Here is a 27371-nt window from a genome sequence, read left to right on the forward strand (position 1 = left end):
CGGGATTCTCCAGGCAAGAACACTGGAGTGGGTTGCCATTTCCTTCTCCAATGCATGAAAGTGAAAAGTGAAAGTGAAGTCGCTCAGACGTGTCTGACTCTTCGCGAACCCATGGACTGCAGCCTACCAGGCTCCTCCATCCATGGGGTTTTCCAGGCAAGAGTACTGGAGTGGCCTAAAAGCTACTGCTGAATCATAAAAACACATTTCACTAATGTAACTTTACTTAATATATAATTTGGAACAAAATGATGTCAGTATAAAGTAGAAGGTGGGCTGTTCATGTGTGATTTTAATGCTACATTAATGTTATAAAAAGATTAAGAGCAAGTTCTCTCACAATAAAAGGAAAAGTCTGCAGTTAATGAATATGTTAAGAAAATATCTTATAATCTCATTTAAATTCCTTCCTCTAATGCAAGAAATGGCTGCTCCAGTGGCTGAACTTTTCACTACATTCAACTGTCTGGGGAGGTTGTGAATGAAAAAGCTAGAGATATTCTCCTCTGTGTTTAAAAATCATGATGAAGAAACTACCCCTGGATCTTTAATTCTGATGAAACCAGTGTCTGCAAGGCCCCACCCCCTGGAGGAAGCAGCATGAACTCAGGAGTGTGCGAGGCTGCAGAGATGGGCTGCTAGAGCCCAGATGCAAATGTAAAGGGTGGCTTAATTGAGTCTGGATCTTTATTTGGATTTTTATTGTTTATATTTGTCCTCTGTGTATGCAGTTCCACAGGTTTTGCATGACCTGCCATCCCTATTGTCCCCAACAGCTCTCTATAGTCTAATGAATGATTTTACAAAAAAAAAATTTAAGAGTGTACACGAGGTGCCAAGTCAGAAACACTTAAAACACCTGTACGTCCAAGGGCCACCCTCAGTCTTATTCTGGACTTGGTGTTTCTGCTTCATGGACTACTTTCCAACATTCTTGATGATGCCTGAAATTCCTTCTTCCCACAGTTGATATAACAGATTCTAAGTGCAAAGGCTAGTGAGAAAGGAGCTGTGATCCTCAGGGTAGGGGAGGGGAAAAGGATGTGAAAGAGGAGGAATCTGGGAAGATGTACGAAGACTCATCAGCCGCAGATCTGGGAAGCAGCAGTCGTTGTTTAGTTGCTAAGTTGTGTCCAACTCCGTTGTGACCCCATGGACCGTGGCCTGCCTCGGGGTTATATCCGCTCTATGCTCAGGAACCAGCCATGGCAACCCTGGCCTAACTGGACCTAGATTCCACTTCTCTACTCTTCAAAATACCTTTCCATCTGCTTGCTGGAGTCTGAAATTCCACTAACATGGAAAAAAATGTTTCAGGTATGACTGCACATATTGGACAAAGTACTGTGTGTTCATCTGAAATCTCCAACTTCCTGAGGGCACAAAGCATCCCCAGACTCAGAGCCTTACCTTTCCCACCTCATAAGAGCTTAGGGTGCCGCAGTTTACCAAACGCAGATACAACTGCACCCCATTATGTGGTATTCCACTTGCCAGAAATACGCTACAGCAGCTATTAAAAAGCAAGACACAAATTCATAGTACACACTCAGAAGCTCACAGTAATGGAATTCTGTTGGCAGAAGAAAGCCTGCCGGGAATATATATCAGATTAATTCTCCAGCTGTTCACATATCCCTGTGGCTACAGTAAGATGCAAATAGCTAATACTGGCATCTCTTTCCATGCCAGCCTAGAAACTCTGTTGTAATGTAAAATTGCTGCTCTTAACTCCCCCAACTTCTGGCTGGCTGTTATCAGGCATTCTGTTCTGCTCAAGGAGGAATCTAACATAGCGAGCTTTCATTCTCTCTCCTCCCAGCCTACGGCGTTATGTTCCAAAAGCTGGTGCTTCCCTCTCCTTCTCTTCTGCATGCTGCAATCGGCGCAAAGCAGGAAGGGCAAAATTATGGTTATCAACAGAAATGACTCACGTTATAAACATTTGTTTTATAGGCATTTTCACAGAATAAAACTATGTTAGGCATATGTAGCTATGTACCAGAGTGGACAAAGTCTGAATCTAAAACAATGGAAATATTAAAATATGCACACATTTTTTTGGGAAAGATTCTTAAACGAATTTCAAAGATTCTTAAACAAACTCTATAAACATGTAACAAGCTTGATTCATATTATGTCCAAGTAGGGAAGTCTTGGAAAACAATGCTGATTCAATTGACTAAATCAATTTATAGTCAAACATGTGTGAACGAAAAGTAATGTTCTATTGCTGTAACTTTTGTCAGACACCACAGCAATACAACTATCAGATGACAACCACAGAGGAACTACAGCCATGTACAGTCATTCATTCATCCATTCATCATTCCTTTCAAACATTCATTCCTCAAACAGTTATTGGTATTCTATTAAAAATCAAGAACTGAACAAGGAAGTTACTAAGAACTTAAAACACTAGAAAAGAGGAGTTTACCGTACAATTTCCCACCACTCTAACCAAAACCATACCAAGTATGTGAATAAAATGTTCCTAGGAATCCTGAGACAGAGGAAAAGATTAAGGAAAGGATAAATTTCCTTTTTGATAATAGGAAGCTGGTGGGGACAGAGAAGAACTTAAGAGAAGATAAGCAGTATCTCTAGAAACAAAGAATTCATGAAACAAGATGAGCAAAGAGAGATCAGGGCTGCAGAACACAACTCTATTTCACAATCCTGCCTAAAGCTGGGACTGTCTACCCTCAAGTGAAAGTGGAAAAGCAGACAGCCCAGAGTTCTGTCCTCATGGAAAGGAATCACAACCTTAGTTCTGTCATTAGAGTGACTCTGAGCAAGGCAGTTAGTCCTCTCAGCTCCAATTCATGTCATCACTAATATGGAAGTGTAATGGATAATCCATGAGGTCCCTTTAGACTTCATCCTTGTGTTTCCTCGACTCTGGCATCTTTGTTGAAATTGTACAGTTCAATTTACTAGACACAGTGTCAGAGAACCACATGCTTATGGTGGTCATAGTTTAAATTTAAAAAAATTTCCCATTTAATCAGACCAGTTTAAGGTTTGGAAACCAATCACTATGCATCGTAAGGCAGGCCAAGGGTGCTTTTAATATAACAAATATCACTTTGCAGGACCTTTCCAGCACATCTAGTCCTAGAGGATTTACTGGCTAAGGTCTCAACAGATTAAAACAGGATTGGCCTTGAATTGATAACTACTAAAGCACTGTGTCGCTACACAGTTGCCTCAACTTCTGTATATATTTGGAAATTTTTATGATAAAAATGTTTTTTAATGGGAAGAGACTATAGGAAAATTCATCAAATACTTAAAATGAAGAGCAATAGAAATGGCACAGGTTGATATTGATGGGACACAGTTAAGGCAGTGTTTAAAGGGAAATTTCACAGGAAATAAGGTAAAAAAAAAATGAGCTAAGCATTCAGTTGAAATTAGAAAAAGAACAATAAAGCAAATCAAAAGAAACAAGAAAGATAGTATATGGAGAAAATGCCATAGAGATAAAAGCAACAGGGGTGATTAACATAATAAAAACTGATTCTTCAGAAAGATTATTATGATATCTCATAAATGGTTTATGACTAACAGTTCCATCTATGTATGTCACCTCATCCAGGTAGGTACTTGGACATATATTACTACTGTTTTCAATAGGTTTCTCTTCAGTGGTTTTACCAGGAAGTTAGACATTAAATGGTTACATTTTTGAAATTTTTTTTAAATAATAAAAACAAGATACTTCATTACTCATGGAAGCTCTACAATTAGTCTGACTGAACCCAGTGGTGTAGAACTCAACCCCCTACATTTCTTCTACTTTGAGACTGAATCCCAGTATTTTTAAAGGAAAACTTCAGGCCCTCTCCACTAGCCCATGCTTGCTCGGCGTTAGACCTGCTGGTCAGGCACATGCCATTATTAAGCCACACAGGCTTCTCTGAGCACGAATCTCCACTAAAACATGTAATTTCCTTGTTTCACCAGCTTTAAAGAACATTGGTACTGTTATCAAATGCACTGTTACTTACAAATTAATACATCTTAGTTGAGGGAAAAATTATCTTGGAGAAGTACTTAATTCTTTCACATTTCCTCTCTTCATCTCAATTCTCTAAAAGTCATCCTTTAAGCCAGATGATTATTTTCCTACAGAAGCGCTTTGGTGTAAATAACACCTAGTAAGGGTGTTCTAAGAACTGCCCTATCAAACTTCTTAAGGATGTGGAGTCAGGAAACAGCAATTTCCAAATGAAGTCCAACATCTGGCCGTTCAAGTCTCTGGCACGGAACACAAAGCCTTGTTTAGACTTGATCGCAGACCACCCCTTCACCCTCATCTCTCCCACTCTTCCCCACTCACTGCAGCAATACTTCATAATGGCGTGCTCCCAAAGGACCCGTACTGTTCGTGACCCCCGGCTTTGCAAAGCCATTCTCTCTGGCTAAGAAAGCTGCTTCTCTTTACCTGCTTTGAAAGCTCCTATTTAATCTTTAATACTTTCTCCAGGTTTCATCTGCTCTATAGGGACTAAATCAAGAATTATCTCCTCTGTAGGAGTTCTACTACATATCCATTAGAATTATTTCATTTATGGCAGTATAATGAAATTGCTCATCTCATCTCCACCAGAAAAGTAGGTTCTTTTTTGTCTTTGGGCTATCACAGGCCTTGCAAATAGTAGCTCAGCAAAATAAATATTTGCAGAAGGAATAAACAGGAACAGGAGGACCTGAATTTCAACAAAGCAATCCAAATCTTTAAGTGCCAAACATTTTTGGAAAGTAAGTTTGGTGGTAGGAAAGACAGACAATTATTCAGAAATAGTTGAGAAACACCTTTTGATCCCAGTTTTTCTGCTGAAACATTAATACTGAAAACATTTCCTGTGAAACATTAATACTGACTCAAGTTTTCTTTCAGCCTCAGCATTTTATTACCCAATACTTCCAAATATCAATAATATTTATGTCATGTTGAAGGGGTGAACGAATGTAATATTCCTCAACCAACACTGGATAAATAAATAATAACTTAAATAATAATAAGCTCTTGTTATCTCCCTTCCTACCACTTTTGTCTATCATGACCATAATTAGATAATGTGACACAAGTTAATGCTTCTTGTTAGAAAGGTACTTGTGGGTATGAATAATACACAGTATTACTTTATAAATATTAATGTATGCTCCAACCTAAAATCTGTTAGTCAAATGATCAAGAATCAAACAGAAGACTAGATATGAGAATGCCATTTTTACTTAACTATACTCACCCCAAAGTATAAAGCACAACAGGGAAAAGAAGAAATGTGACCAGAATTCAAACAAGAACAACAAAATGAGCATGCTATTCTGAAAATAAGCACTCTGAGGGCTATTAATGTTTCATTATACTAGCTGAACAATTAACACAGATAATGAAACACATTTCACAACATGTCCCTCCCCTTCAGTCAATCTTCTGATAACAGCTAACATTTCCTAAGCCAGGACTTACTAGGTGCTTTCCATCGACTTCCACACAAGCAGGCAACAGGAGGAGCTGAAGAACAGGGAAGTGAGGTGGTCAAGAGCTGGACAAAATGTCAAGGCCAAGAGTCCAGAGAACCCGAGCACCATGGAAAAGAAAGGGAAGTCAAAGTCCTCAGTCATGTCCAACCTTTGCGACCCCCTGGACTATACAGTCCATGGAATTCTCCAGGCCAGGATACTGGAGTGGGTAGCCTTTCCCTTCTCCAGGGGATGGTCCCATCCCAGGGACTGAACCCAGGCCTCCCGCATTGCAGGCAGATTCTTTACCAGCTGAGCTACAAGGGAAGCCCCATAGAAAGGGAGGAACACTGTTATTCTTTCATCTCACACTGGAGCAGCCCATCTCAAGTGAACATGATGGTCCATGGCCGATGGTCATTACCCGAGGGGCCAGCAGAGCCTCCGACATGTTCTCAGCCAAGACGATGGCATTGCTGGTGCCTTTGGAAACATCTGGAAACCCGACAGTATGAGCGTGATCTCAACTATTCTAACATCCAGGAAACAAGGGTTTCCTTGTGAAAGTAATAATGCCTCCACATAAAGCCATACTCCTGAGGCGAAAGTAATGATTTCTAAGAGGTGTAATGATCTGTAAGTAGCATTAAGGAATCCTTTCAGGATAATGAATTAGTGAAACCAGTTAGCAACTGTTTTGAAAGAAATGTCTTTATAAATCAACTTGGGCACTGCCGTGAACCTCAACTTAGTGTTTCTTCAAAGTAAACCAAGTAGAAGATGATAAGTGAAAGAGTGATCACCTTTGATTCCAACAATTGTATTTCTAACTGATCCTTACCATTAACTCCCAATACTATTCTACAAAGAAATATCATCCCTGAATATCACACACCCAAACCTTTAAACTTTTCTGTGAGCAAGTTTCTATGTGTGATCTTATTTATCCCTACACACTCCATGGATCTGCAGCTACCTGATCCTGGCAACAAAACACAATTCACCAGCAATATTCAATGAACACTTTTTTTTTTTTTTTTAACGTGCCTGGTTTCATTTTAAGTGAACGTTTGGTGTATATGTCCAGATCTCTTTTCTCTTAAAAAAAAAATATTAAAATCCACATTGCTACTGTATGTTTATATGGGAAGAAGTATTAGAAATTAGTATTGAGAATCAGAGAAGTCCCTAGTGGTCCAGCGGTTAGGGCTTGGCACTTTCACTGCGGGCGCCTGGGTTCAACCCCTGATTGGGGAACTAAGATCCCGTAAGATGTAAGGTGTGGTCAAAAAAAAGAAATGAGAATCAGAGTGACGACTGGGGTCGATTAAGAAATCTCACACCACACAGGGCCTCTCTGATACACTGATTCTTCAAGTCATCAAGTCTTTGAAATTTACCCTGGAACTCTTTTCCTAGAAGCAAATGTAGATAAGGGGGCAATGAAAAACAGGACTCTTGGACTTCCCTGGTCATCCAGTAGTGAAGACTCTGCACTTACAATGCAGACAGCATGAGTTGGCGGGGGAACTAAGATCCCACAGGCTGTGCAGTATATGTGGGGGGTTGGGGAAGGGCGGGTTAGGACTCACGCTTAGGGTATGTCAAGAAATGAACATTAATCACTTGGGAGGTCTGTGTTTTATACAGCAATGATTTTATCCCTAAGATTCACGTGAAACAGAACGTAAGTGCAAATATAACAAGACCAAAAAAAAAACTAAGCAATTTTAAGAACATGTTTGAAAAATACATTTGCACATTTCCCTCAACACTGGAGTTTCCTCTGTGTAGTATTCGAACCTCCAAACCTCATGGATGCCAAGTTCTGAGACCCTGGGGGTATCGGTGACGACATCATCACTACCCCACCATCTTCAATGGCTCCCACTTGATTCCAGAGTCAAGCCTAACCCCTCACACTGATAAATGGGGCCTGTGCCTAGGTCCAACTAACCTCCCATAAACCTACCCCCTACTGAGTGGCCAGTACCTCTTACCTCCAGCACTGAAGCCTCAGGGCCTGGGAACCTGTGTCCCCTCCACCCAGAACGTCCCTTGCCCCTTCTGTGCCCACTCACTCCCCCACCCCTTCAGGATTCCAATCAAACTCAACTACTTGCCAAGAAGTTCCACGACCACTCCATTCATACTGCAAACCTCCGCACGGCTGTTCCCCTTCTCGGCTTAATTTTCCTGCACAGACTGCATATCCCTCTGGCACAGTCCATGTCTTAAGTACTATTTATAATATTGTTCATTTTGTCTCTCTCTACCAGAAAGCTCCAGATTGAAAGAAATTTTTGTCTCTCTTGGTCATAGTTCTGTCGTCCATACCTAGAATAGGGCTTAGCACAGTAGGTCCTCCATAAATACTTACTAAATCAATTCTGAGTATTCTGCTGTTTCCACTCCCTCTGCGAGGCATGGGCTTTCTTACACTAACTGGAAATCTGCGACCATTTTCCTGTGTGTGGCTTAAATGTCTTCTCCTTGAAGTTAACTTGATTTTCTCCCACCTACTTCACTTATCCAAAGACAAGGCGGCTGTGCGTTTGCAGCCGGATTCCGAGCTGCTGGAGGAGTGGGGGACTGTGTCTATCTTATTTCTAGAGCCACTTCATGCTGTGTTGCGTAGGATCCCAATCCTTACTTGATAAATGGTGAAAATGAATGGGAAATTGGACTAGTGGACTACTCTGTTAACAATATCCTGTCTGTGGGGGGTGCGGGGCGGGGCAGGAAGTAGCAGCTTTAAAGATATTCTGTGGGTATGTAAGATTCAGGTTTACTTATGTTCTTCAATCCTTATGCATTTATATTTCATACCTTTCTGGAATATTTTAAGTGCAAAAGAATAAGCTTTATAATAATTCATGACTACCAGAGGCTGAGGAAGCAAGTATCATTTTGGTATTTTAAAATATTGCCAAGAAACTTTCTTTCAAAGTCAAAAAAGAGTTGATAAATTTCTTTCTGCATTTCAAATTTAAACACATGCATGCATAAACATACACATTTAGAGAATAACTAATTTGCTACCAAAACGAAACATAAAACCCACATAAATCACCCAGTCCTTTTTTCACATGCTACAACACCATGTATTCCCACATGCAATTAAGTAGGTGGGTTTTGCAAGATCTCAATTCTGTAATGTTATTCTATTCAAAGTTAGTCTTTATAGAGTAAAAGAAGCATCAAAAAAAAGTTCAAATGATAAAACTCATAATTTCTTGGAATATATGGAAATATATCTACGTTAACTCCTACCTGAAAGGTTAAAAATTATTGTCTATTTTATTAGGTTCAAGATACCTTTCAAGAACCAATGGTTATTAGGATATAAAGGAAAACTTTAAATGTCGACCATTCCCAAAGGATGCTCTGCTCACATTCATAACCTATTTAATAAGGATCACAAATTTTCAAAGGATTAGAATATATAGAGATACATAGCTTTGAACTTACATACAAGCACTTAACATGTTCTTTAATAATTCTGTTGTTTTAAACTTTCAAGTTTAGAGGACTGCTAGGTTCTCAGAGAAGTCCTAAGATGCACACCTTGAGTAGTGAGGCACTGGCCTGCCCACCTGCTGCACTGCCTGCAGCATCCCCACGGGCCTCACCTGGTGGCTTCTGGTATCAGTTAGGTGGAGGAAAGGAGCCACATACCAGTGAGGACTGAAAACCAAGACATCTCCACTTAGCCTCAGGGCCACTACTCCCAGGACTCTGTGGAGACACGAGTGCCCTCACTTCAGCAGGATGTGTGGGACCACAGAACACTAATTATCATTCAAGACAACCCTGGGCATGGGAAGAATGAACTGACTCAGCCTGGAGAGATTCCAGCTGCAGAGGAAACCCAACCCCTTCAGGTATGTCGGCAGTCACGAGGGTTTTCTTCTTAAACGGGTGTTGCGGAGACACTCGGCCACCTCTCGATTCTATTCCTTTCCCACTAGCATGGAATTTAACTGCAAACACTCCCCCACGAAAAACTGGCTTGCCATCCTGGCAGACCTCATAAGCAGTCTGGCAACAGTGCAATGCTCCTGGTTTCACAAGGGCCCACATGGGGCACCTCCAAGTCCTTGCTGTGCATCCCACAAAGTGCTTTAATAGGGAGGAAGTGGAGGATATGAGGTGCCCTTACCCCAGAGCCAGTCAAGGAGCTGATGTCCAGTCAAGTGGACATCATCACTGAGGCTTGACCTCATGGTTTCTGAAAATCTCTTCGAGGGTGGTAACTGACCAGAGTGTGTGCAAAGGAGTGGGCTGGGCGGGGGGTGAGGGGAGGCAGGGCGGCGCGCATCCATCCCTGACAGAAAACAGAAAGGGATAACTAAGTGCCAATCAGTCTCACACCTGGATGGACAGCACCCCACCCCACCCCCTCGCCCCGCCAGTTGACCAACTCTGTCATGCAAAGGGAGAGCATGTGAAAAAGCTCCAGGGTCTCCAAATGAGGCAGCGGCTTCTTCAGAGGGGTCTTTCCCACCTTCTGACATATTTGGTTTCTAAAGTGAGACTGTGTCTGGTCTGAACAGGGACTGGACATCCCTTCCTGCCATCTGCCACCCTCACGTCCACCAGCTCCTATGAGTCTCCCCTCATTCTGGTCTGCTCCTCCCTTTCCCCCCCTCTACCCCTTCCCCCTGGCCCCACGTGCTCTGGCAGCACAGCCCCGACCCAGCAATGAGGAAGCCTGCCGGCTCAGTTTGCCACGTGGTGCCCCCGCCACCTGCTCGCCCATGCTGGGGAGCCGGCTGGGTCCACGCGGGGAGGCAACGTTGGCCAGCACTTCCTTTCCCTCCGTCCCACCCCAAGGCCAAGGGGCAGTCTACCCCTCCCCTGAGTCTTTCCTGTTTCCCAGGCCAGGTCCATCCAGGACACTCACTGCCAGGGGTCAGAGTGCCACATTCCAGTGGCTTCACACCCCCACAGGGAGGGCTGGGATTCCTGCATGGGGGGTAGGGGTGGGGCAGGGCGGCAGGCAGGGAGAGAACTGTTCAGCAGAGGCTGACTCGCCACTGTGCCCATTACCCTGAGACCAAGGTCAAGGGGTGGGAAGGGCAACAGGAGTCCCACAGCTCCTTCCAGAGTGGGCAAGAAAGAAACCCTCAACCTCGCTGGGCTTGGAAGAGGCAGGAGTAGCAGAAACTGTAAAATGCAATCAGAGAACATAAAAAGCTGGGCCTCAGTTCCTTAATCTGTAAAATGAGGGGGCTGGCCTAGAGCCCTTTTCCAAGGGCCCTTCCAAGCCTGTGATTCTGACCCCTGCTACAGCACAGGTTCTCTGGCCTCAGACATTTCAAGGTCTGATGTACTTTCAGCTACAAATAGAATGCCATCCTCATTCAGAGGGCAACCAAACCTCTTTAACCTCCCTGAGTAAAACTCTCCTCTGGCAATACTGGATTCCTCTGCCTCCAACTCCGCGTCTCCCAAAGTCCCTCGGTGTCTTTCTTGTGATCTCTGGGCCCCTTGGGTTTCAACTCAAGCCCTGCCTTCTCAAAGGCTTCCCAACTTCTGCAGAGCCCCAGGAGAAACCAGGCTCCTGGATGTGCATCCATCGAGGGCACCCTCTGCATCCTAGGCCGCAGAGTGGTGGGACTCGACACCACCCGCACCAGGTCTGGAGGGTGGGGGTCGGGGGCACTGGGAGGCCTGGCACCCAGTGCTGCTGAGAACCTCAAACACAGAAGCTCCACTGCACAATGAGCTGGGGAGGAATGAGACGCTGGGAGCCCAATGCGATCGCTATGTGAATGGAGGAAATAAGCCCACTCCAGTCTGGGCTTGGGAACTCCTAACCCCTCCCAAAGATGGTCAGGGTGACTTCCTCTCCTGGAGGATGGGGGTGTAGGGCTGGCATTCAGCCTCCTCAAGACAGGAGCCAGCCTGCTCATCAGCTACCTGACAGATGGGAACAGAATTTGACAGGGAAGGTAAATAAGATATGGTGCTGAGGAGAGTGGGGAGGAGAAATGAGTGAAGAAGAACCCACTGAGGGCTGCCATTCATGTGATAGACAAAGTCATAAACAGCTTTTGTTAGCCGGGTTCTGCCTCTGTAATATGCTCTGTGGAAAACGCACTCCTACGTGGTCAAAATCTACCAACTACTTCAACCAACTGTCTACCTGTCCCTGTTTTTTTTTTTTTTTTAAACCAAGCAGTTTTTAATAAATCCCTATGAGTAAAGTCTGACAGCAAAGACTAACTCCGTGGATAAGATGATAAAAACAAACCTGTGAAAAGGTTTCCTGATGTAAAGACATCTCACTCTAAGCAACTGCTTTTAGTTAAAAAAAAGAAAAAGAGAAAACAGATTCCCTGATCAGTTTCTTCTGGTCAAGCCAGGATTCCACACAGAACACTCCCTTTATTTACTAAGACCCAAACACTAGTGAGAGAGTACGCATTCTGTGTGGTCAATCATCTGGAACTAACTAGAACCTGGACTTTCCCCCCCACGAAGGTACTACCTTTCATAGGAAAATAGTTCAGAGTTCTGCTCAGTACACGCTGCACGTCACGGCTCCCCCTGTGCTGCCAGGCTGATGGCCACACAGGAACACAGCGGGGAGCTGCAGCAGAAGCAGTCAGGGGCCCACACAGTGAGTCCTGGGAAGCGCATCCTTTCATGAAGACCAGGTTTTAAACGGGCCGCTTCAATATGGGTGAGAGAGGCAGAGGGATGGCGATCACACACTCCTGTTCTTTTTATAAAACGGTGAATCCAGATGATTCACCTGTGAAATAATCCTGCCATACAAGAACCATACTACACATATCTACATTGGAATAAATTTATTTTTTTGAAGTTGGGTACCAGGGGAGAATTCAACAGTTAAAAAAACTGTTTTTGGAATACAATGAAACATTAAAAAAAAAAAAAAAAGGTGGGGGGCAGGGAACCGTGATTAAAAAATGACGACAAGCAACAGAAATGGCATTTTTAAAAGGCAGGGCAAGCTTTTTGGTCTGAATGAGTATGTGTGTATGTTTGTTTAAAGCTCTTCCAATTTCTTCATAAAGAAAAAGGGCTGTTGCAATCCTGTTGCATAAATCATTTTCTGAATCCATAAATAGTTTTAGAACGAAATAAGCACTCATAAACCACTGACAACGGACTTCAGGATTATGTTCTTGTCACCTTTATGGGTATGATTGGTATTTTGAAATCATCTTTTCCAAACTGTAATCTCTAGGTCCTGGTCAAAAGCTCTTGTCCTTGTGATCGCTGTCCCTACTAAGAGAACACAAGGATATATACTCTTTAGTTCTCACCACAGCAAATATTATCAAAATAAACTTTTAAAACCAACTTTCTTAACTTAAAAAACAATGACTTACCTCTTTCTATTAGAGCTGTGATCTTCATCCTGAGTACGGCCCAGATGCCTCATCAAAGATGAGCGATGGTGCCCTTCTTCCCACTATTTCATCAAGATTTTATTTGGAGACCATTTATTCCTCTCCTGGTAGATGAGCAGTAACTTTGAGAAAAGCCCTCAACTCAATACCCCAACAGCAAGACAGAAACACTCATATCAGGCAGCAACTGCCTAAGGGTAAAATCATAAACAAAACCTCCTAAAAGGAACCTTCCAGGCACTGGTGTGATGTAAGGGAGAGAAGAATGTCCCATGATTTACTTATTAACTGAAAACATTATTTACTGAGCAACTGCCACTTTCAAGGCCCCACGCTAGGCGCTAGGTGGGCTACAAAGAAGCAAGAGCCTATTCAATGAAAGGGCACCTTGCTACCCATCTCCACCTCAAAAGCAAACATACGTTAGAATGTAGAGTGAACCCATAAAGAGCGAACAGAGCCTTGTTTCAATACAGCTATCAAATATGCTGGAGTCTGAAACCTTCCAACAACAATGCTCACTGGAAACAAATCCCGATTAAGCTGTTTTGACCTTTCAAAATTACCTTGGGAGCCTGTGAACAGGAATCAAACTTCTGCCATACTGAGTATGTTAGGTCTGATGAACAAATCATAGGCACACGGTTACTGATAATGAATCTGGAACATTCTGCTACCCTATCCCCAACCACAGGATAAATGTCTCCATGCCTACAATGTTTTGTTGCAACCAAATATTACTACTTTCAAGGCAAGAGATGAGTAAATAATTTCTCCATCTTCTGAATGTTACAACTATTCAACAAAATCTTTAATGAGCACCTATTATGTATAAACCACGGTGTTCAGAAAAAATGACAACATTTAGCATGCACTTACTATGTATAAGCCACTCTTCAAGTGCTTTACACAAATGAGTCAACTTAAGTGATTCCTCCTAACAACCCTATGGATTCCTCATAACAATCTTATTTTACAGATGGAAACTGCACACAGAGGTCAAGTAGCTTGGCCAGGATAATGCACCAGGCAAGTCGCTGGGCGGGACAATGAACTGACTTCAGAGCCAGGACGCCCTCTAGTATACAATACTGCCTCTCATTAATAAAACATGGTTTCTCCTTAAGGAACTTATTATCTACATTTCTCCTGAGAAGTCATTTCCTCAGGGCAGTGTTGAAGACCACAACCCTAAAGCGACCTGGCAATGCCTCTGAGCCCTTCAGGCGGGTAAAATGCCCCAAGTCCAGGGTGATTCACAGTCTGGCGAGCAAGCAACAGAGCCGAGGAGACAGGGCCAGCACTGGGAGCCAGGCCAGTGCCGCCACTGAAGGCAGGCGAGTTGCCCCAAGATGAGGAGGGCTGTGGTCGGGCGTGCTGGGCAGTGTCCCCGAGCTCGTGACAGCAGAGAGCACCTGTGTGCAAGATGGGGCTGATCCAGGGCAGGCACTGGACATGATGCTTCCTGAACCCACATGGGTGGGAAGCAGTGGAAAAGGACTCAGAACCTGCACACGGGGAGGCAGTGATCACAAAGACACCAGAGATCCGGGGGAGCTCAGGGGCTCAGAGCTGCTGCCCTCACTGAGTGCCCCTGTACACGGTAATATATACCCAGATACACACAGGGCCAGAAAGCCTCACATACACACCCTGCCCCACTCCTGCCCCAAATGCTATATATGCAGACGCTTGGAGTTCATTATTTAAAAAAATAAAAAAGTCTCCCGACAGGTTGGGAAGTTATTTCACTACAACTGCAGAAAGAAAGGGAACAGAGTGGCCACGATGGGTCCACTTTGGGAAGACTTCTGAGACACCCATACCGATGGGACCCAGACACTGAGCTTCATTCACCCCTTGGAAGCACCAGCTCTGAGAGGTAAAGCATGAAGCAGCTAAAAGCAGACCCATCTACAAACAAATCCATCCAGCACTTACCCTGGCGAGAACCTCCAAGTCTACAACCTCCCTCAAACTCTATTTATGACTGTTTCTACAGTCTCACATCTCAACAGCCAGAAATAAACTCAGGGCTCTCAAACCCAAACCTTTCCTCCTCCCCCTCACCCAAGCTGGCCAAGCTCCAGGGCTCTGTGAGCAAGGAAACACAGCCCAGCGACACTGTGCTAGCACTCAGCCGCTGCTGGAACGTTCCTCTGAACACAGAAGCTTACTCTCTACCATGGGACAAGGAACACACATGTCCACTGCATTCTCCATTGATTTAAACACTCGTAATCAAATTATTAGGAAGGTTCTGAAAAGAAAATACAAGCAGTTTGGGTTCATAATAAAGATCAACTGATTAATGATTAACTGTTCTGCACTGGAAGCAATCTATTGACTCCCACTTTCAAATAAAGTTGTATAAATTGATTACAACAGGAGCTACAGGCACTCTCCCCCGTGTCACACTTTTTTCCAAAGAGTGGTCGCCTTCCCACACCTCTTTATATTCATCCTGGAGACACAATTTCAATACACATATTTTGGTGGTTGGTAGCAGGTGTCAAATTATTTGCTTATTATTGTTGAATGTAAGTATCTGTTAAACTTTATGCTTTAATTTGGAAAAAACCTTCACAATAGACTTGTTGACTTTAATGTTACTGTCTCATGAAAGAACTAAAATTCCACAAATATCCAAGGTTAAACTATTACATTTGATGTGACTTCACCTTCAAATTACCTTTTCAGTACAAAGTGTACTCTTATTTTAAATCAATATGCCAATACAAAAAGTATTTATTAAATTCTACTTGTGCATATGCACTGCTTTGCTGTATGCTATGGCTTAAAGAAGGTACTCTCTCCAACCGACAAGAAGTCAGGTAAGGTAAATGCCCAGCGCTTTCTGGACTGAAATATGTTGACTGGTATATATCATGCATGATTCACAAATCTTCAAAGATTCATGATTCAGAAATTGTAATATTAAAGAGGTAATACAATTTAGGTCTTCCTTTTGGTTGTAATTTATAAAAAATCTCTCTGAAGCCTGGTGATTTGATTCTGCACAGTTTGCACAACTGAGAACCTGTATTTTAATTTAAAAAATTACAGAAATGAATCTGAAACAATATCTGTATCTTTTGAATGTAAAACTGGCATCTGAATTGTAAAAACCATTTTTAATATTGTATCATCAATAATAATACAAGGAAAAAAAGTGTTTCCCTGATAGAATTTCAACAAACTTAATTGCAAAAATGATCCAGGTTTTTTGAAGTGTTAGGTGTGTGCCTTGCTGGATAACTCCTAGTCCTCTGGTAGAAGAGGGCAACTATTTCAAATCCTTAGAATCACAGGTAACATCAGTAACAAGAGCATATGTCACATGCATGCAAAGCACAAAGGCTGCAAATTCATCTTGGAGTAAATATCTAGTCCCTATTTAAGGCATAGTTAATTATATCCATTTTTCATACTAAGTAAACATTTGTAATCCAATAATGCACTACCAAAAAGCAACAGAATTAAAATGTCTCTACCCAGTGGGCTGGTTATTTGCACAAACCCTACAAGTCATTACAGAGCTTCGGTGCCCTCAGCGTCAGTACAGTTCTGGCGGCAGCAAAGATCTAAGACAGAACAATGAAGGGCCACAGAACTCACACCACAAGTCCCAGACACAAGTGGTCAGATCCTTAGTAAGGGGACAGGAGACAATCATGGGCATCTGCTTGGACAGCCCAGGCACTCATGGAAACAAATTAAGACTACACAGAATTTTCCCGTAAATTCACCTTGAATGACGATTTTTTTTCACTTCTTGCCTTTTACACTGTCCTGGGGAGAGGAAGTGAAGTGGAAAAGTTGCAGTCAGTACACCTAGATTAATCTGCTGACATCACAATAGAGACTATGGAGCAACATAGGAAGATGCATTTGGTGTAACTTTAAGTGGAAAGAAGATATGAGATGTGATTTAAATATATATATATATATATAGAGAGAGAGAGAGAGAGAGAGTGAGAAAGACAGAGAGGGAGGGAGAGAGAGAGATACCAGACAGTTTAAAGTGGAAAGAAGCAAGATGTATGGTGTAGGATACAAAAACATATGCATGTAGAGAAAGCCTATACAAGATGTATATATAAAAACACACAACTGATTGCCCTTGGAATATGAGCATTTTGGGTCACTGTTTCTCTTGTTTTCCAAACTGTCTAGTAAAGTTATGTTACTATTATAATAGTTTTCTTAAAAAGAAGGCAGAACCCCTAGTATTTGGCCTCAGGACGAATACTTTGTTATGGGAAATAAGATATTCAAGAAATACAACTACAGAGAGGAAATTTAGGTAACACTTTTGATCATTAAAGGGATTTGGGTCTCTTTTTACAAGGCAAGGCCTTTCCCCACATGTAACTAAGCTCCAAGAATCTCTGAGTATGAAAATTTCTAGGGAATTTCTGTATCAGTCCTTTTGATGGTCTACCCTTTTTGACACATGGCCAGGGTAGGACATTAGCCACCACAGATCTGATGAGGACCTTCTTAACTGCAGCAGACAAGGTGCAGGAGCGAGATGCCCACAGCTTTATGTAAGTTGCTTAGGAGTCAATCTACATGTACTTACCTATACAGATTAATAATGGCACACACAGAATTTTTTTTTGTTGTTGGAATTAACAGAACCTAACACTCATGGCACCCCACTCCAGTACTCTTGCCTGGAAAATCCCATGGCCGGAGGAGCCTGGTAGGCTGCAGTCCATGGGGTCGCTGGGAGTCGGACACGACTGAAGCGACTTAGCAGCAGCAGCAACACTCCAATTAGAAGAAAATGTTATCATCACAGAGAAATGGACATAAGAGACGGACTCTCCGTCTCTGAACGGAGACAAGAGCGCTGACGCCAGGAGGAACTTTTCCACGGTTGCGCGTTGCGTATATGGATGTGTGTGCACAGCTGTGCACTGCAATGAGAGTTTTCTACTGGAAAAGACAGGGTCTGTGCTTCCATTCACTCTAAACACAGGCACATGTGCAGCCTGCCCACTGCCCGCTGCCAGTCCACTGGTTCCCCTGCAAGGCTTCCCTAGGGCACTGATGAGTCAGTCTTTACTCCTCAGAGAGCCCCATGTGCTTGCTTTCTCTGGCATGAACATGAAATTTCCCCCCAGTGCTTTCACTGGGGTGGCTGTAGGCAGGACAGCCAGTAAGAATCTGGTTCAAGAAACCGATTTCTCATAGCTCTGTGAGGTAGCTTTCCGGACTCAGAGCAACACGGCTATCTATACAGCGGGAAACGGTACTTGCGGGTCACACTTCACACCCTCTCCAGCTGGTCCTTGGCTTCCAGGAAGTCTACTTTTCAGTTACAAGGACTGTTTACCTTGGCTTCTGACCTAAGGGGCACTTCCCTCCTTCAAGTGTGTTTCCCAGTCCTCTGCCTCCATTCATTTATTTTATTAAAGTCTCAGGATAAAATGTGCTGTTCCGGTAGCAAGAACAGCTCTGGACCTTCACCCACCACCTTAAATAAACTGAGGAAGCTCAGGTTTGAGGGGCACACGTGTCTGAGTTGAGCAGCCTCCACCATTTAAGTCAGATACTCCCCCTCTGATAAGGAGGTAGACGAGACAACACTTGAGGAGAACACACTTGCCCCCAGGGTCTGAGAGCTGACTTTTAAACTTTCAACAGTAACGAAACCACATGAAAGTTAAAAAGAGTATTTTTAAAGAATTAGAGGAACATCAAATGGATTCTCAAAAATTATCTCACTTAGAACCTTCACCTTTCATTGCCAGCTAAGCATTATATTAATAACTTCACTTAGCAATCAGTTCCAGCTTGCCCTCCTCCCACCATTGTCTAACAACCAGTGGTGAAGAATAAAAGGCTCTAAAGTGAGTTACTGGAAAGCCACCAATTCATGACACCCACACTATGAACAATCACCCTCAGGTTGCGAGACGAGGCTCTTTAAGGCAGGAAAGTTGAAGGGACATGCTACAGCGGTGACATCAAAATTAAACTTGCCCTTAAACTTAGCCTAAGACAATGGAGCTCGCTGGGCACATTCACCAGAGTGATAAAAGAGTCTGGGTGCCTGAGCTATATCCAGGATGGTTCTATGTTGTCTAGGAACCTGTATACCTGATCTTGACCAAATCGCTTTCCTTTCCCAGTTGAAAAGCTTAGCGCCAAATATGTGACCCAAAGGTCATAACTTACTGTTGTGTCCTTAAGTGTCTCAAGTTGCACTGTCTGAATTTGCAAACCACTTTCAGACCTTCAGAAAAATAAACAAACAAACAAGCAATGGGGTCATGGCTAACTGTGAAGGAAAAAACAACTCCACAGTGCTCAATAACAAGCTGGGACTCTAGCCATGAGTCATCAAGAATTCCTCCATCTCTGAAGTCATAGGGCTTGGAGTGAATCCAAATGGGATTCTGCTTTTTAAATTCCTTATATTGCATTCCTATGGACTTCCTGTGAAAACCATTGTGCGGCATTTTTATTATTCACAGTCATACACTTCCAACCCTCCTGTTCCTTCCTCAAAGAAGCTGTACAGTTAAATTCCTGAGGACACGTGCAGATCACCTGGGGGCAGTAAACAGGCTGTGTCATTCACTGGCACAGCACTCAGACTATTCAGTGCAGTTTGTTAAACTCCCTCATGTGTCGACATTGTCGTCTTAGACCCAATCTTGGATTCGCTGAGAATCCAGAAGTTTGTTTCATCATCACCGATTATTCATATGGTCACCTGGAACTAATTCGTACTTGTTTATCAGTTGTTTCTAAGCAGCTGATGGCCACAGCATCTCCACCGCTACAGGCACAAGATCCCTGGGTGGTAAAGACCTTATAAATAGCCACCCACAAGGATAGTTCCTACCAATGGATGAAGGCTTGGTGAATGAAAGATGACACCTGTATGACAAACTGGCAAGAAGAAAAGTCCCCACAAATAAAAATTGCCTTTAAATATTTGCCAAGATAAATATAGCTGAAACTGACCCATTGCAGCAAACTCTAAAAAAATTAATTCTAAGAATGATTTGGGGGAGACTTCTCTGGTGGTCCTGTGGCTAAGACTCCCAACGTGGGGCAGGGGGCGGGTTCGATCCCTGCTCTGAGAACTAGATACTGTAGGTGGCAACTAAGAGTTCGCATGCTTCAACTAAAGATTCCACACACTGCAACTAAGACCCAGCATAGCCAGATTAATTACTTAATTAAAAATAAACATTTAGAAAAAGAATGATTTGGGGAAAAAGGGGTAGGGGAGGACATGAGACGGTCTCAAGTTGTCTCCTGCCAATAATATGAGACTTCTCCCTAGGATTCTCTTTACAGGTAAGTGTCATCTATTTTAGTTTCCACAATACAGACCAAACTGTTCAGATGGAAAAGTTGTGTAGGATATCTTGGATGACCTTGCATCGAGATTTAGTCAACAAATGCTCGTTGAGGTCTTCCTGTGCGCCAAGCTCTAGAATAACACACTATCCTGGCACTCAAGGGGATCACAACGAGGCCAGGAGACTGAAATGTGAACCCTAACACAGTGTGAAAAATGCTATAACAAGGGAAGAAGAAAGTGCTATCTATGGGCAGGGGGAGGACAGGGAGGATGGCATTATTTTTTTCCCAGCAGAGCAGGAAGGCTTCACAAAGGAAGCAGCATAAAATTAGAGAGGCTGAGGATGAGAATACATTTTGAAGGATATGTGAAGATAACTCTGGGGAATCTGAAAGTCAACACCACATTGATTTTCCAGTGGCTACTTTGCCTCCACACCTTTGAGGGCAACAGATACTAGGAAGTATGTATCAAACATACCTCCTAATTTTCTGAGTTCTCAAAGGGTGTTTGTCCAAGATAATCTTGAAATAAATCATAGTCGGGTACCGAATGAATTTAGGAGCCTACTTTTCCTTTACCTGTGGGCTTTTAGTAATAACATGCAAATTACTAAGGCTCTAAGGGAAGTTAAATGCTTATTACACTAAGATTATTTTAAAAAGTACTGTTGGGATCTTTATGCATAGGACAAGAAAAAAATAAAGCTCCCAGTTCCTTCCTTTCTGGCCGTCATTCTTCCTGTTTCTCTCTCTGCAACCCTTGACACCTTCTACTTTTCTGATGCAAAGGCACAGGCTCACATATTCACACACAGTTTAGAAAATATAATACATGGACTATTTTCAGTGCCAAATGCAGCTGTAATTATATATTTCTTTTGGACATGTTTTATGTTCTTAAAGCATGTAAATACTTTATCTCCCTCAAGTTTTCCAGAACTCTATTGGCAGGGTCTTTTTCCTTTCTCCTTCCAAAGCATCAGATACAATTTCCTTAACTTGCTTGCTAAGGGCGCACCTTTTCCCAGCACAGTCTTTGGAAATGATTTATCTCTTTCCAACAAAACACACCTCTGGCTTCTTGTATCTCTCCCTTTCTGCGCACCTCTCTCCCCGTGACCCCCCACCCCCTCCCCCCCCCGCCCCCAGAGGTGTTCCAATTCTCCCCCTAAATTTCTACTTTTCCTATCACATGTAAAATTCCCATGTAAGGCCAGAAGTTATGTTTAGTGATAATCTACTATAAATCAGCCCACACTGCCCTAAGGATAGTAAAACTTTGGTCCGCATCACCAAGAAATGAAGTCAGTCATTTTCCTGCGCTCCACTTGTCCAGATAGGTATCCCAATTAACCAGGCAGTTTAAAAGCCAAAGTACTTTAATTAAATTGTTTTTTTAATGTCATAAAACAATGCACCATCTTTATTTATTAAGAAGTCATTTTCAGTTTGCTGATCTACAGAGTAGATAGTACACTTAATTTGCTTCAAGCATGGAAGCTGTTCTCAGCACGTCCATAATACAATGCAAAGTATTCTTCGTGTTGTGCCACAGCCGCTGAACACACACATGCACACGCACACACTCTATATGCAAAGTCACAAAGAAGGAATTATCACAACTTCCTGTCTCTCAAAGTCACATCTGTAACTGGACCAGGGGCCAGTTGCTGATGCTACGGATACATTTTATCATCCTGGACACATCTTCTTAAGCCAGCAAGGCTACCACAACTTCATAAAGATTCTTTTATGTTTTTAGCACTTTCTAATCCACAGTATCATATTCCACAGTGTCAAATGAGTTCTATGTACTGGCAAACACTGCTTTTCCCCCAAACATTTCTACAGACTCTTCTGCCAGTCTACTAGCCCGGACACCATTATTCGAAGGGTCCTCACTGAGGATGCAACCCTTGGCAGCAACTTCTCTTCAGAGGTCGGTTATGTACAGCCAGAGAGGGAGCTGCATGCAGCCATGCTGGGGAGAAGGTGGAGGCAACAGGAAGATGCTGCAACACGTGCCTTTCCAATGGCTTTCAGAGCACATGAGATTCAGCTACACTGGGTCATGGCATGGATTCATCAGGAGAGGAGGAGGGCCAAACCATAGCACAAAGCTGTGGGTGTGAGAGGTACCAAATGGACCTTCTAGAAGACTCTCCTGCTAACAGATACACACTAAACCCTCTGGCTGCTTCTAAGAGAGAAGTGTAGGGCCCCAGGCATTCAAAGTTTTCTTACTGCCCCCACAATTTAAAAGTTCTTAAGCTAATATGCATCAACCTAGCAGGAAGAAAACCAAATAAAGACCTATTGAAACAGCAAAGAAGAGTTAAGCAGAAGCTCTTCAGGCAAAAGCTCGGGTTACTAAATGAATACCACCCACCCCTCAATGGCTATTTCAGATGCCATCACTACTAGCTATCCAGAAATCTACCCTGAAAGAGAGAGGATAAAGGATTTAACTTTTAATATTATCTTCAAAAAAGAAAAGGAGGAAAGACAGAGCAAGCCATAGTACTCCACTAGAAGTGTTCTCCATTTAACAACATAAAATGTCTACTCAGTTAAAAATCATCTTTGGGTGTATAAAGCAGTCATAGAAAACCAGAAGTAAAATAAGTTCACACTGCTTCATGGAAGAGATCTACATAATAGTTGCTGAGTTTTCTCTTGTCGAATACTCTCAAATGGAGTATTTAGCGCTCAGCAGACTTATTAACGAATAAATGTCCAACTGGAATTAACTAGCACCTCATTCTGGAAGGCTGCTCTTGGCAAAAATGTAATATTCACAAGGCACAGCAGGCTGACTACAGTGTACACCACGGGCTGGGCTGAGCATCGCATTCTTCAGAGCCATACGTATGACGTCAAGTTAAGGGCCAGGGGTCCACACCACCTAGCAGCTCAATGCCCTGTCGCTGGACAACGTGCGAAGGAAGGGTGAAGCTTCTAGACCCCATAGACAACTTTCCAAGCTTCACGGTTGACCTGGACGGGAGAATCTTCACTGAAGATTTGCATCTCGCACACGTGCGGAGCACCTCCCCGTGGGGGTGGCAGGGCCCTCCGCAGAGCCTCATTCACTTCACCCTCCCCACAGGAGGCGCAAGAGCCCGTGCAGCCCGGGCCCCTCCTTTTGTGCATGATCACTGTTATGCTTCTTTAAATTCAGCTGCTGCTTAAGGAAACTCCCTGGCAAGTGAAAACAGCAGCAAAGGTAAAAGAATGCTGAGAATTTGGCTGCTGCCTGCAGTATTAGGAAGAACAGCAATTACTCAACTCTCTCCGAGTGTCAGAGGCAGAAACGAGCATGTGAATTTGGGCAAGTTTTGGCCTGTCTTTGCTCAAGCTTCTGCCTTTGCAGTATCTGTCACCTACCCACCTCACAGTCATAATAACTAATGAAGTAAATGAGAAGATGGAGAAGAGAGTGGAAGGCAGCAGACCAATGCAGACATAAAAGAGGTGTAAATTCTCTCGGATCCAGATTAGACCACAGTTAACACGGCTTAAAGATCACCAGCGTTGAAAAGATGTCACTGACTTCCCAGTAACTGTGTTTTGCTGTCTCCGCCGCCTCACAATAAACATAACTACAGGAGAACTCCTGATCTCTTGCTCCAAGTCCTTCCGTCTATGGCATTTGGCATACAGTCATGTAGACACTACTGCTTTTTCCTTCTCTGGCTCTGCAGACACAAGGTAATAGTTGACTCTTGCCCAGGACTTCTAGGTCATAAAAACATTGATCTTATGACCAGAAGGGCCTTAAGATAGCATCTGGTTCAGTTCCCCTGCCTTCAGGTAGGTAACTATTTAATTCTCTTTGGACAAATCAAGGCAAAGTCAAGTCAAGGGAAACTGAGAAGGTTTTATTTCAGTTACCGGCGATTAGAGGATGGAGGAAGACCTGGAAGCCAGGGCTACATTTTTTCTCCTTAATCATACTAGATTCATGTACAAGAATTTTGCAAAGTCTACTTTTCCGAGCAGCCCTAAATCCTACCGGCAACAAATAATAATCTATACAAATCCACTCATTCTTTTGATTAAAATATGGACATGTATTTGGCCCTTCATTTTAATGTTTAAATTTAATGGACACGGTAATAAATTTTTCTAAAATCTGTCTGAAATCTAAGAACTCACTATTTCTGAACACACAGCACACCCAATCTTTCTCAAATCATTTAACAATCCTTCAAAGATTCTGGCCTTCAGCGAGAAAACTGTCTAAAAATCTATCCCCCTTTCCTCCCTCAGAATGTAAATGCCCTTCTTGAAAAGGGGCAAAGCTTCCAACTATGGAAAGTAAGGAAAGTTTTTTCAAGATGTGCCTCTGACAAGATGATGGAGTGTCCTGCCTCTGCAGAGCCATAAACACACACTCTGAGGGGACAGAGCCCACACCTCTGTACAGGATTCCTCACACTTACAGGACTCAAGTAGTCCAGCGAATCCTCAATATTCAAAGGCCAGTTCTGGCTACACTTTTTCAAGACAGGTTTGTCTTATCTTGGCAGGTCTCTTGGAGTCTTTAAAAAAAAAAAAAAAGAGGAGGTATCACAAGTCTCCAATACTGAGATGCCTTTTGTTTTATCCGTTGTGAAAAGTTTCGCTTGTGGCCTTTGGATAAGATGCTAAGTTACCTCCTGTAGACCGAGATTTTGCAGGCTCAGGTTTCATTGTGCCCTGCCAGAAATTCCTTTCTGTTTTGAATCTGAGATGTTTGTTTTTTTGTTTTGAAATACTAAATAAGACAGGCACAGTCTCTAGTTACAGCCTATACCTTTATTATTATTATTTTTTACCTTGCCACAGCCAGAGCAGCTGGTTGCTAAGGACATGGCTAAAATTTCCAAAGGGCAGACCCTTGTGATTCTCTTCTCAGGGACTTGAAATGTAAAACACCTGAAAACACAATGAACCCTTAGCTTTCTTTCTTAAACGTTCATAAAACAAATATTCCCAGGATATTTCAAAATGAAGGTGTTCTTTTTGGATTTGACAAACAAATACTTAAGCAGAACTCTAAAATGTAGAAGTTTCTCACCTTGCCTATAGGCTGCATATTTGAACATCCACACTTGTGATGAAAGAAGCACTACAATGATAGGTACTAGAGTGTCTCAGTAAAAAGAAAAAACCAATTTTGACTGTGTAATATGTTTTGGTTGTCATGAAGAACATAAAGAGTTTTAAACTACTGATTTCAAGGACTGTATCATCATTGTGTTTCCTTCTCCATGTTGCATAATAGCCAATATAAGGTATTTGCCTTGTAAGTTCTCAGCCCATATTTACTGGATAAACAGAGGACTTGAAAAAAGTCACAGTTCCGAAGTGGGACCTCACCTACAGTCGGAACCAGAGACAAGAACGTCAGGTGTTTTAATTCTAGCTGTTCTTTTCTAGCCTTCCACTGCAGCACAGACTCTCCAGAGAAACCACAATGCAAACCCAAAGTAAAGCTGCAGCATCAGTCCACGTGGAAGATGGATGGAGTGCGTCGGATCAATCAGAGCAACGCACATGCACCCTGGGCACCACCTCCTGCTCATCCCAAGCTGCCCTGGCCTCTGAGCCAGCGGGCCTGCTGCTTTTTCTTCTGGAACCCCAGTGACCCTGTCTTGCCTTGGCAATGCTCCTGGGGGTGCTGTGTCTGGAAACCCACAGAAAACTTCTAACAGTAAAATACCATTTAACGCACTTCCATGAGTCCATATGCCATCCATATTAACATAGGTCACCTTTTAAAAAAAATACTAATTTGAAATAGCTCTGTGGAAGTAAGCATTCAAATCGCAAAATAGAGCAGATGGCCACATTCCCTGAAGCAAAGGAACTGAGAATTACAATCATATTGGGTCAAACCTATGAAGGTGCTTTTGGTACTGCTACTGCTGCTGCTGCTGCTGCTGCTAAGTCGCTTCAGTCATTTCCGACTCTGTGCGACCCCATAGACGGCAGCCAACCAGGCTCCCCATCCCTGGGATTCTCCAGGCAAGAACACATGAAGGTGCTTTTGGTACAGAGACCTTCAACTCATACTCCTCGTTCTTGGGGATTCACTGTCCCTTTCTCTCTGACAAACATCAAGAGACCATAATTGTCGGAATCCCCTGTTAAAGAGATTTAGTTAAGTGTGGTCAATCCACAAAGCAGAAATTTTCTTTAACTTATACAGAGAGAAAGCTAACAAATTAAAGAGAGAGAGTGAAGTGAGTGAAGGTGACTCTTTGTGACCCCATGGACTGTAGTATACAACGCTCCTCCGTCCATGGGATTATCCAGGCAAGAGTACTAGAGTGGGTTGCCATTTCCTTCCCCAGAGGATCTTCCCAAACCAGGGATCGAACCTGGGTCTCCTGCATTGTAGGCAGATGCTTTACCATCTGAGCCACCAGGGAAGTCCACAAAAAGAGAGAGAGAAGACAAAAAATAGAATGGAAATTGAAATATTAACTATCTTTTTCAGTACCAGGTACTCTACTGGCCATTACACATATTTTTGTGTGTCTATGCAAGTATATACATAACACACATACATGTTAATCATATACATCTAATACATGTAATAATTCTCTCCAACCCTCATTGTAATTATTTGATAAAAGCTATTACTATTCCATTTTCACAGGTAAGGAAACAAACTCAAAAACAGTTAAGCAAACTGGTGGCTTACACAGTTGAACATAGTTGATTTAAACGCAGGTCTGTCTGGCCCCAAGGCCTGCTTTTTCCCTACCACACCCTGCACAGATGAGTGAGCAGGAGGAAGGAGGGGAAGAGACCCCCTCAGGCCTGGCTTGCTGCTGCACCCCCCTAAATCCTTCTTAGTAGTCAAAGGTGGAGTTGGGGCCCCTCTTAACTGCCCCTGAGATGCCTAGCACTTCCTAGCTCAGGCCTTACTAGCTGTAAATTATTGTCTTGGGCTACAACAGATGGTCCCAGTTTTCACTGTCTACCTTCAGACCACAGCCTTTGAGAAAGTTGGGCCCCTATCTCATTTATTTTGGTTGAAAACTAATTATTACACAGGTCTTACTATCACACGCCATACTCATGCTACATGCTTTACATGCACTCTCTTTCTGCTATTTCAAGTGGTCCCCAGCAGCACTGGCATCACCTGAGAGTCTATGAGAACTGCGGACTCTCTGGCCC

The 27371-nt window shown here is 43.0% G+C and overlaps 1 protein-coding gene and 1 non-coding gene across 4 annotated transcripts in view; both read right to left on the reverse strand.

The window, feature by feature from the left end:
• Positions 1–16795, reverse strand: part of CRIM1 (cysteine rich transmembrane BMP regulator 1 (chordin-like)) — a 190828-nt gene extending 174033 nt beyond the window's left edge. For 2 of the 3 annotated variants that reach the window (XM_010838619.1, XM_010838617.1), the window contains exon 1: positions 12843–14776. In XM_010838619.1, coding sequence (XP_010836921.1) covers positions 12843–12870 — 28 coding nt within the window. In that variant the 5' untranslated portion in view covers positions 12871–14776. Of the gene's footprint in view, positions 1–12842; positions 14777–14804 lie in introns of those variants that run through there. The other variant, XM_010838618.1, reaches the window with a different exon arrangement.
• A 9747-nt stretch (positions 16796–26542) lies between these two features.
• On the reverse strand, positions 26543–26614 carry TRNAC-ACA. Its single transcript has one exon. It is a non-coding gene; the product is annotated as a tRNA-Cys (tRNA).
• Between the last annotated feature and the right edge of the window lie 757 nt (positions 26615–27371).

Source organism: Bison bison, unplaced genomic scaffold (genome assembly GCF_000754665.1).
Source record: "Bison bison bison isolate TAMUID 2011002044 unplaced genomic scaffold, Bison_UMD1.0 scf7180017864100, whole genome shotgun sequence".
In the NCBI taxonomy this organism is placed as follows: domain Eukaryota; kingdom Metazoa; phylum Chordata; class Mammalia; order Artiodactyla; family Bovidae; genus Bison; species Bison bison.